The 11,761-nt window shown below is 36.6% G+C and overlaps 3 protein-coding genes across 3 annotated transcripts; 2 read left to right on the forward strand and 1 right to left on the reverse strand.

Moving 5' to 3' along the window:
* The first annotated feature begins 2,036 nt into the window (after positions 1-2,036).
* Positions 2,037-3,162, forward strand: LOC114544498. The gene has a single exon (XM_028563119.1). It carries the CDS (start codon positions 2,038-2,040, stop codon positions 3,160-3,162), a length of 1,125 nt encoding a protein of 374 aa, XP_028418920.1. The 5' UTR covers position 2,037.
* Positions 3,163-3,170: 8 nt separating this feature from the next.
* On the forward strand, positions 3,171-3,832 carry LOC114544499. The gene has a single exon (XM_028563120.1). It carries the CDS (start codon positions 3,198-3,200, stop codon positions 3,666-3,668), a length of 471 nt encoding a protein of 156 aa, XP_028418921.1. The 5' UTR covers positions 3,171-3,197; the 3' UTR covers positions 3,669-3,832.
* A 69-nt stretch (positions 3,833-3,901) lies between these two features.
* LOC114544501 lies at positions 3,902-7,858 on the reverse strand. Its single transcript, XM_028563121.1, has one exon. The coding sequence runs from the start codon at positions 6,244-6,246 to the stop codon at positions 5,113-5,115; it is 1,134 nt and encodes a 377-aa protein (XP_028418922.1). The 5' UTR covers positions 6,247-7,858; the 3' UTR covers positions 3,902-5,112.
* Between the last annotated feature and the right edge of the window lie 3,903 nt (positions 7,859-11,761).

Here is an 11,761-nt window from a genome sequence, read left to right on the forward strand (position 1 = left end):
GTATATATATATATATATATATATATATATATATATATATATATTATATATATATATATATATATATATATATATATATATATATATATATTATATATATATATATATATATATATATATATATATATATATATATATATATATATATATATATATATGTATATATGTATATTACTGGTAATATGTTTTAATGACAGGACGAACCTGAACATACTCGCCCGAAAAAACAAAGGAAAGCATGAAAATAAATATCGCACATCGAACAGATATTGCACGAGAAAACACAGCAATGGTGTGCTTACATGGAGTGCCTGCGACCGCAATCTCTACGAATGGTTTGCAACAAGAACAACCCTAAATGCTGTGAATTCTTTTGCCCTGAACTAGGTCGATCGTTCGCTATTTGATACGGCTATGATGATGTGGAGGGCGAATGGCGCGATTCATCCGCTGTGTGATACCCACTAAAGACCGACCAGGATGAGAGTTGTGAAGGATTTAAGTAAAGGCAACTTGGGGAGACCGTTTTTCTCGGGAACAGTCGGTTTTTACCGAAAGTATGCGCGGCCTCCACGCGAGATGATGTTATCGGCACAAGTGTGTTATTGCAACATAGCTTACACGTGGAATGACTTACGTGAGAGGGCTGTGCCAGTGAGCTCCAAATATATCTGGAGTAAGAACTTTGGGTACAAAAAGTGAAGCCAAAGATGGCGGAGATGGAAGTGCTATTGTACGTCAGTTTCAGTCTCCTAACTCGCGCGGCCAAATATTTCTCATTGTTTTTGACCGGGAGTGACGTTCCCGAAACCCTCAGATTTTCGTGTTTTTCATCATTTTGCGAGCACAAGAATGGAAAAAATTTATTCATTTTACTGAGAATGTGATTCTTTGCATTTACTCAATGTGGGTGCCGCATTTTCCGACTGTAAGTGTGAGTAAATATGCATTTTTCGCCATAAATTCAACTACGCACATACCTTTAATTTTGATTTATTTCCATATATTTTCACCTCATGTTTCAGTTTTTTGTTTCGTTTTTTGTTTCGAAACGCTTTAACTCTGGTTTTCCTTTATTTTTTGGTTAGCTTTCCTATAATAGAGCTCTTTTTAAGGTTTCTTTTATACGTGCATTATGAGTCTTGTTTATAAATTTCATAATCATATATTAGTAGCCAATATTTCAAACCCGTACGTTTTTCAGCATAATTTTCTTTCCTATTACTTTTTACATGAATGAAAGCCTGATACAGATGAATTGAACTCAGAAAAGTTTTACTAGTATCTATCTTTTTTTGGGAAGCATATTCTGTAGTAAATGTTGTCAGTGATTTGCGAAAAGCCGAAAACATCAACAACCCGCCACTCCGTAGCTTTCTTAGTGAGAAATCGCTTATTTCTTGGTTAATTTAATTAAAATATAAAAGTATCTCAGTATCAAACATTAGTATTATACCTCTCATTGAAATTCCCCTCATTTTTACTCAAAAATAGGAAAAAATAAAGTTAAAAAATACGAATTTAGATAACTGCGCACATATAGGAAGACTGAAACTGACGTACTATAGCGCTTCAATATCCGCCATCTTTGGCTTCACTTTTTGGCCTCACGGAAGTCTCAAGTTCTTACTCCAGATATATATGGAGCTCACTGAGCTGTGCGCTCACGCTATACATAATTATAAACAAACTTAGGATTTGCGAAGAAAATATTTTATTACTCAAATTACATATGTTACAACATTGAGAAATTTCTTTCAATACCATGAGGACTGTTCATTTTAAAAGTTGATTTTTTAAATATTCTTTGTATGCTTTGTGATGACTGTCTCGTGGCTTGTAAACTGTTCTCTTGTCGTTTTATTCGTGTACTTAAGAAAAGTACTCAGAAAGTGTACCAAAAATTATTCAAATTTCATAAAATATCTTATCATTCCAACAGCGAAAATAGACCTTATGCATAATGACGTCATAACACCTTAAGCGCGCGGTTAATTATGGTCTTTGTGGTCACAGAGCGGGAAAAATAATTTCAAGATGGCTACTGTCGAAAGTGAGTGTTTTGAAGTTCTTAACTGTCTTTTAAAGGCTGTTCAAGCCAACGAGGATTCTAGTTCTTTTGAGAACTCTTGCACGGATCCTCTGCGGTTGGATAACTCTGAAAGTCAGTGCACTAGTCGGCTTTCTTCGTCGAATTTTACGAGGCCATGTGGAGGTACTGCATGTCCTCGAAAGCTGGTAGAGTCGGAAACAAGTGAAGATATCTTCAATTCTGACAACCGTGATTGGATAAAATGCTTAGAGAAACTTCCAGGATTTACTCATGAAAAGCTGGAGAATAAGCTTGTAAAAAATAGCCGTACAATGCCTGATAAAATGGCTCCAAAAGCTTATCGAAATATGAAGAAAGGCTATGGACTATGGAAAGAAGGTTATGTAAAAAGTACTTTTGTCAAGCCAAATGTGCAAGCCTCGAAGCTGTTGTTGGTGGTGAAAGCGCGTGTTGGTGCTTCCATGAAGAGCGTCAGCTATCCTGTTTATGTTCATTTAATCCAAGTTAACGGTGAAGTGGAATATGCTAAGTGTTCTTGTAAGGCTGGCCAAGGAGGTTGCTGCAAACACGTAGCTGCTCTATTGTACACTATTTTGGACTTTGTCAATCTGAATTTGAAACACGTTCCTGTGGAATTGACATGCACACAACTTCCTCAAAAATGGAGTGTGCCCTCTGGAAGCTCAAAGACCCTGGACAAAGGTGTTAAATTTGAAGAAATGCTATTTGAAAAAGTTGATGTGAACAAACCTGCCAAAAGGTATATTGTAAAAGGGAGTAGGGAAGACTATTGTGCTACTCCACCATTTGCTCGGACTGTGACTGCAGAAGAAATTAAGTCTATGGCAAATGCATTTGAGAAAGCCAATTGCGCTTCACTATTTCGTGAAGCTATAGCCTCAAATAACTATAAGCCATGTGAACTTTTCGAGACATCTTGTAATCAGTTGCAAAATAGAAAACTGGACAACAGCTCTGTTCCTATTCCAACGCAAATACCACCAAGTCAACTGGTTGATCAGATCTTTAAAAATGTGCCAAATGGTTACACCCCTCCATCTGATTACAGCCCAGAACAACTAGAACTAGTAAAACAAAAGTTGGGTTGACTGTATCCACTGCTAAGGATATATGTTTGAGTACTATGAGGCAAAACAAAGATCCTCAATGGTACGCTGAACGATCTAAAAGGCTTACTGCTTCAATTTTTGGCAAAGTTATCAAATATAGAAAGAAAAACCATCCAGCTTCACTGATTGAATCAATTTTATGTGTTGATCATGAGAAAAGAAAAGTGCCTGCATCTGTACAGTGGGGCCTGGATAATGAAAGTAATGCAATTGCTAAATATCAAGATGTAACATTAAAAGGCAGTGCTTTTGTCACATGTTGTGGGTTAGTCATCAGTCCCCAGTGGCCATGGCTGGGTTGTAGCCCTGATGGAATTGTCATAAAAGATGGTGTTCCAGTTGGATGCATTGAAGTTAAGTGTCCTTACTCAGTGAAAGAAATGAATGTTAATGAAACTGCACAAAGTGTCAAAGGTTTTTATTTAAAAAAAAGCGAAAGTGGATTAGAACTTAAAGTGAACCATGCATATTATTATCAATGTTAAGGTGTCTTGAACATTTTAAATTTACCCTGGATTGATTTTGTGGTATACACCAATGCTGATATGCATGTTCAGCGTATCTATAAGGACACTTCTTTGTGGGAGAACAAAATGCTGCCAGAACTAACATCATTTTACTTTTCATTTATTCTTCCTTCTTGTAAATGACATTAATAAAACACACATCAATTGTTTTTTACTGGCTTTTTTACTTATACCAAAATATGTCACTTGAAGTGGCTATATACCTGATAAAACTCATCTTCATTAGTATTCTTTATATACAGTCCACACTAATCAGCAACAAAGAATACTAATGAGACAGCATCTATTGTATTCATGTTTTTGGTCATTTAAAGCATTTGTAGTCCTGTTTTATCATATGTGAAATGCTCGTGCTGCGCACTTGCATTTTAAATATGATAAAACACTCCTGTGCATGCTTTAAATAGTACTTAATTAAGACAATATTGAAGGAGCAAGGTAAAGTATATGTATCAACTGTGATAATTCGAGAAGCTAATTTCCTAGATTAACTTCATTGACTAATGAAATCCTGTCCTCAAGCAACACGTTATTACTGTTGTTTAACCCATTGAGTGGCAACACTCTCTACTTGACAAGTCATCTGGCATTAGACATGTAGTAAAATAATAAACTAGGGCACATCGGAGTGCATTGCTGCTTAACGCATTAAGCCAGTAGCGAAGCCAGCCTGACAATTTGGTCATGCTATGCAAATAATTTCGTGTTCATAGACCATGAAAACAATCAATTTCTAAAGAAATGAATAATAAGTTAAAATTTGCATAGCATGACTAATTTGTTGGGCTGGCTGCACCACTGCATTAAGCACCAGGGCTTCTCCATTGACAAGTAAAATCGCCTGGTGTTTGTCAAAAAAATAAGTAGGGAGCACTGGGGTGCATTGCCACTTTAATTAATAGGTTAAAGAGTTCATGAGCCACAAAATGGTTACAGTTTTGTAACACTCTAAAAACTTTCAAAGGCTTTTATTGGGAGTAAGGTGAAGGTTACCCCTCTACTCTAGTATATTTCTGTTAAAAATTCCAAATAATAGATGCAAATACCTTTAACTCATTAACTGGCAAAGTGCCCCAGTGCGCCCTACTTATTTTTTTTTAACAAACGCCAGATGATTTTACTTGTCTGGGGAAACCCTGGCACTTAATGGGTTAAAGAATAGATTAACCATTAAGGGGTAGGACACACAAAGTTTAATAAAGTTTCACAGCCTACAATGGATTTAATGTGAAAATGTTTTGGACCTAGCCTTTATTATGGGCAAATTTTAAGCCTTTGATAGAATGAAATGCTATAGGGTTGCCTTTTAAAAGGTTAACTCCAGCCATGTCAATGTCAGGTAAAATCATCTTGTTAGGCCGAATAAATAATAAAGCAAGGAGGATTGCAGAAAAACTATCATCTAGTCCAGCTTGTTATTTTCTACAAGTAGTGGTGGTAAAAAGTTAGAAAGGTAACAACAAATCACCCAAATTTTGTTTAAATTTGCTGCCATGGAAATTGGAAAGACTGTACTTAAAATTTTAAAATTCTTTATTCTGGCAATTGCCCGCTCCACATGGATCCTAACAGAAGCTATTCTTCGAGTCTTGGTTTCCTCTTCAATTGACAAGTGCTCTTTCTCACGCATGAATGGTGGTATATTTAGTGACACTCCATCTGGTAAATTGTGCTCAATATCAAATCCTCTATCAGCCATAATTGAGTCTCCATTTTCTACCAAGTTCAGAATTCCACAATCAATAGTAATTTGTTGATCACTTGATCTTCCTGCATACAAATCCGATACAAAAGTGACAGCTCCTGATGGGCTTATGCCAACTAAACCCTTGGCAGTGTTGTGGCTTTTGTAAGTGGAGAATGTTGCACTTTGACTTCTAAAAGAATTTGGTTTTTCAATAAATATTTCTGTGCAATCAATAATAACTCGTGTCGAAGGATACATATCTCTAAATGAAGCTGGCATTGAATTATCAACTGCTTTTCTGGATGGCCAAATTGGAAAGCTACGTAACCTTGAATGCAAGAAGTCAACCCAAGTAATAAATATTCTTGACATATGTGATTGAGACAACCCAGCTCTGGTCGCTATATCTTCTTCTAAAAGCCCCAATCGCAAGCGAGCCAACACAAGGAAAAATTCCTGTTCAGGTGAATTTGTTCTTTTAGGTCCACGTTTAATTACATCTTCAGAGCTTAACCTTTCCAAATCAGTCTTGGTACCATAATACACCAGATTATTCACTGCCGGTCCAAATGAATCAAACAATGTTTTGAAGGTTTTGTAGTCTTCCAGCCCCGTATAAAACCTAATGAGAATGTCATTGTCCTTAAAACATTCAATTGAAAAACGTATTCTTTTCCTCTCTTGTTCCAGTTGCTCCGTTAATCCTCTTATCTCATCTTTTTGACATTTATTTTCATTTTTAAGTCTTCCATTCTCCTCCTTAAGTTTCTCATTAGTTGCTAAAAGTTTTTCCGTTTGTTCTTGTAAACAAGCAATAGGATCAATATTCTCATTTACAGGTGTAGCCATTTTATCTGGTTCTTCTATTGAGCGTGATGAATTATTGTTATCATCAAGTTCTGAAAAAGGTCTGCGTTTAGCAGGTACAGATTTTGTACATGATACAAGAGTCCGATTTTTTGCCTTTACCGTTGAACGAGGTTTCGTTGGTGTAGGTCTGGTTGCTTTGGGAACAATCGTAGGAAGGTTGTTTAAATAGGTTTTACGTCCCCCAGGAAAATGCAACGAACAAATTCTATGACCAATTGTAGGAGAGAAATCCCTGCGTGAAATGAGATTAATCCACTTCTTTCGAAGTTCTTTCGACTCTTCACTTTTACCACTAGGAATGCTATAAAAGGAAAGCTCTGGATTCCTTTTGTGGTTGCTTTAACAACCAGGAACACAACACGTATAACCTCCAGCACCTCCACATGGCCTCGTAAAATTCGACGAAGAAAGCCGACTAGTGCACTGACTTTCAGAGTTATCCAACCGCAGAGGATCCGTGCAAGAGTTCTCAAAAGAACTAGAATCCTCGTTGGCTTGAACAGCCTTTAAAAGACAGTTAAGAACTTCAAAACACTCACTTTCGACAGTAGCCATCTTGAAATTATTTTCCCGCTCTGTGACCACAAAGACCATAATTAACCGCGCGCTTAAGGTGTTATGACGTCATTATGCATAAGGTCTATTGTATTCAGATTTTTGGTTGATCAACTTCACATAACAGGAAATTATTATAAAGCTCTTCCGACAAAACATCTCTCCATAATAATAACCTAAACCTATATATACGTCTTAATAATTCTTCAAAATATTTCAACTCATGCAAACAAATTTTACACGTATATTTCTTAATATTACTGAAACTCATTTTAAATTTTTAAACGCCATGCACAGCAAACCAAACTCCAAAATGTAGGTTTTCATCAACAATATAAATACCGAGTCTACATAGAGAAAACAAGAATGTGCCTAATATTTAAGCTTTTAGCTTAAAAAGAATTATAATCTATTACAACAAGTTTGGGAGACCCTTGACTGTCCCGGGGGAAGAGAAAAATATATTTTCAACGAATGACGCATAACTAAAAGCGTCAGAATGAAATTTATACACTGACCCAATTAAAAACATGCATGCGCTATCCTACGGCAACATGTTTAATGAGCATGCTGAGTGTACCTAAGGAATTTTAGTTGAACAGCTATACTCTCGTGTTTAATATTATCGAACAAAAACAGACATAATAACATATACATGTAACATGTCATGTCAATGACAAAAACTTAAATTATACAAATCTTAAAATGTGTCCAGTTTCATGTCCATTTATAAACGCGCTGACCATCAGGAAGGATCCGGTAAATTCTGAAACTTTCATACGTCTCAGACTCTCAGTAGTCGTATTTCAACGACCACGGAGGCTTCCACTGGTACCTCGTTGGCTAGATATTCGACATAGCCATCATATTAGGATAGAGGAAGAACATATTGCCAAACTCGTCTTGGACTGCAGACTGAGGGCAAAACGATTGTAGTTTCAATTCTAGTTCATGGGAAGTGTAGAGGTTGTGGACAGCTGTCTTGAAGAGACATCCAAAACGTGAAACAAAGTCTAGCATTGCCGTAAGTAGAAGTATGGATAAATACAGAGCGTGCGTTTCTTTCGAACCAGTCATCAGGTCGCTTCAGCACCTGTTTCTAAGCAATGTTTGTAATATTGATTGTTCTGATTTCTTGTGAGTATATACTAATAGTGGACTGATTGAGTTTCCGAAACGTTTTGTAAGGCCGATCCTGCACCAAATGTTAAGTCTATATTATGTTATTTCTATATGCGCAAGGTAGGAGATCTTTTACAACGTTTTTACTAAAGTTCACTAAAGTTCTCTTCTTTCTCATTCTTCTCTTCTCTTCGGATTATTCGTCCTTTCGGACCTCTTTGTTTTCTGTTCTCGTCTTGGCTGTCTGTTCTGTCAGGTTGAGCTTCTCCAACGTTTCATATACTTTTTACTCCACTAGTCCACTCCTTTTAGTCCACTCTCGTGTTTAGCCCACTCTCGTGTTTAGTCCACTCTCGTGCTTAGTCCACTCTTTTTAGTCCACTCTCGTGTTTAGTCCACTGAATGTTCTGTTGCTGTGCGCCTCCTTTTATAATAAAATTTGAGGGGATCTTGAAGACGCCCTGTGCAAGATGGTGTGATTCACACAATCCAATCAGCGTTGTAGGTTGTAAGTGTGGGTTGGCGTTAGAAGCTCGGTCCAGCTCTCATACTTTGTTTACTTAAGGCCGGTGACGCACTAGTCAAGTTGGTCTTTTACTTAATCGATCACTGTTAAAACTTGTTCACAACTTAAACTATTTATCATCAACTTAAAGCACAAGCATCAACTTATTACTCTGTGAACCGTATCTCAACTTATAAACTATTTTACAAATAATTTCATCGAATTAGGCTTTTAGTGACGTAAGGCTTCAAGTGCTTAACCGAGCAAAATATAACAAAGACATGATTGACATAAACTAGTATCCGCTAAGAACTTATGTTCTTGAGTCGTGACACTTGTACTTTGTACGACATACTATTGTTTCGGAGGAAAATCCCATGGGCTGTGACCTTATGACAGGAAAAGTAATTTTGTGATTCCGAAGGGTCATAATATTTACTTTACACTTCATTTTATATGACGTGTTCCCCAAGTAAGTTCCTCGTCGATATTGACCTTGTGTTTTTTAACAATGCTAAATTACATATATTCGCATTTCGTAACAATTGCACAAGAACGATGCACTTTACAAAACATGGCATATTCACAGGTTTTCATCGAATACCTGCATGGTAAAAATCCATATACTCTCAAATTTTTTGATGAATGTGGTTTAAAATTACCAAAGCACACTGCGCGAAGATACGGGCATGCCCCGATGAGAGAAAGTGGTAGAATTTCAGAGGTACGCCGAAACTGCAAATACAACGGTTAACCTTATGTGTTCACTAACTGGCGTAGATTACGCAAATACAGTTGACTGGAGTGCAGATACCTTAGATTTTCTCAAATTTTTTGAAGAAGCTTCCGACTCTATAAATGTTCGAACTGGACAGCCCGTGTTAGAACCTGGTTCTGTTATTGTTATGGACAATTGCGGAACCCATCACTACGATGGAGGCAGAATCTTAAGAGAATTTTTAAATGATATTGACATAGAACTGGTATATATGCCTGCTTACTCGCCCGATTTCAACCCTGCAGAATACGTGTTTGGAAAGATGCGTACGTTATTGAAGTATAGATTTGGAGACTGTACGAACATAACAATTCCTGAATGCATATATAACATGTACACTTCATTAGAGGCAATTACACCTGGAGACATGAAAGGATTTTTCGAATATACAGGTTACCTTGAAGTATAGAAAGTCTTACGTAAGCAAAGCCGAGCAGTGGCGAGGGACGAGGCGAGGAAGTAAAATAATGAATACAATTACTGTTTGATCCCCGAGCCGGTGTGAAGCACCGGGCGAGGGTACTAATTCCGCCCGGAGATTTTAATTACGCCCGGGAATGCAAATGCGAAATGAAAGTTGTCCGCCATTATGTCATGGATGTTGGGGGTTTTTGTAAGTTATGCGCATGCGTAAGTTTAAGACGAGTTACAACTGGTAACTAACAAACGTTTGGAAGCATGCGATTGGCTAAATTAAAATTTTGGTTCGCGTCAGCATAACTGATATTTTGAATTATAAAATTTTTAAAAAAAAATTTTTCATTTGGATGGTTTTGAAAATATACGGAAAAATTCAATCGTAAAATTGATCAAAACGTAAAGTAAATGGTGTTTTCGGATCGAAAAACTTTGATTCAAATAGATGTTGAAAAATCAACGATTTTGAAGCATTTTTGGAGTGTTTTTGAACAGGTAAATAGGTAGATTTTGTATTCTAAAGCATGCAAGTATTTTGTAAGTTTATAAATATGTGGATTTATCAACAAATGTATGACACCTCTTTGAATTTATTCGTTGATTTCGTTAAAATGATTTTGATTTGAAAAGTATTTATTTTTAATGGTGAATCTGTTTAAAAAGCAATTGAAATTTCGCTAAAACTGTATTATTTTTAAAGCAATTCGTAGCACAATTATGATTATAGTCGAATTTGATAGCTCGAGAGTAGACTTTATAATTGTACCAAGATATAGGATTTTACTTTGCGACTCCGATCATTCAGCAGAAACGAGTATTATAGAATTTCAATGATGGAAATATATGTTTATTTGGGACTTTGTATGCATGTATTTCTAGTAGCTTTGAATAGAAAAAAGTGATGATTGAACGCACTGTTATAACTTTGAACAGAAGAGACAACATAACCCGAAGCGCGTCTGTTTATGTTTATCATTATCTGTTTATCATTAGCTATAGGATTTGCTAAAAATAGAAATATGTAACATGTCGATTTCAGGAAAAAAAATGTTATAATCAACACAAAGCTGAACGCAAAAGTTCCCAAATTCATGTATGAATTTCATACGAACTTCAGTAAACTTAGATTTTAAATAAATTTTCGGAACTTAATATTTAATAAATTGTACAAACGATAAAGCTCATACCGTTGAAAAATCAAACTCAAAAAAAATAAATATGAACTAGCCGCAAATATAATGGTGCATCCCTAAATATCAACGTCCGTCTAATAGGATCAGGGCGCAGACCAAACAATTAACATTTAGTAGCAATATATATAGCATTTGTATTAACGGTGCCATTGTTCTATTTACGCCGACTTTTTAAACATAACAAAGCCGCAGGCGCGTTTGCTTCGCATTGTATCTGGTCTTCGTCCTCACTGCAGTTGACTGATTCTACGCCATCGGAATCGATTTCGATTTCTTGTTGCTGTAGTTTTAGAGCTAAATGAAAATCTTCTTTCTCTTGTTCACCCGGCAAACAATGACTCGCTTGAAGCTTCTTTACATTGACGCTTCACTGGAAATCGTATGGCATATTCTTCCTCAAGGGCTGTTTTTTGACTTGATACACGATGATCGGTGCCTTGCAGTGTTTTCCGAGTATTAGTACTTGTGGCTGTTGTCTTTGATTGTTCCTCTTTCACGACTGTACTTAACATGTTCATTATGTTAGTTCTAGTGGCAAAAGTCCCCTTTAATTGGACCTCTTGCGGAATTGCAAAGGATCATGGTAGTTTAGTAACACGGCAGAATTTTTGTGGGTAGCCGCTGCGCATGCGCGGCTAACCACTATGTCAGAGTCGAAAGTGTCCGCGTAGCATGGAGGGTAGGGTCTTCGGCACTCGTCGGTAATCACTCGGACAGATTGGCGCTGAAGGAAACACTCGAAACATTTCCGACGTTTAATCAGATTTTTATTCGAAGGGGCTGCTTTGAGTTTTGGCAAATTTCTGTATAAAAGTCAAGGTAAAATCAACGTTGCATTATTTGTGTCAATATTTGTCATTTCAATCGCTCATTTGTCCACTGCCGAGCAATTTTGATCACAACCGGATTATACGAGCGTACAAA

This window comes from Dendronephthya gigantea, unplaced genomic scaffold (genome assembly GCF_004324835.1).
Source record: "Dendronephthya gigantea isolate DGI-Jeju-01 unplaced genomic scaffold, DenGig_1.0 000817F, whole genome shotgun sequence".
Classification (NCBI taxonomy): domain Eukaryota; kingdom Metazoa; phylum Cnidaria; class Anthozoa; order Malacalcyonacea; family Nephtheidae; genus Dendronephthya; species Dendronephthya gigantea.

Coding starts and splice junctions, on each gene's coding strand:
- LOC114544499 (XM_028563120.1), top strand. CDS start 3,198: ATGAGGCAAAACAAAGATCCTCAATGGTACGCTGAACGATCTAAAAGG.
- LOC114544498 (XM_028563119.1), top strand. CDS start 2,038: ATGGCTACTGTCGAAAGTGAGTGTTTTGAAGTTCTTAACTGTCTTTTA.
- LOC114544501 (XM_028563121.1), bottom strand. CDS start 6,246: ATGGCTACACCTGTAAATGAGAATATTGATCCTATTGCTTGTTTACAA.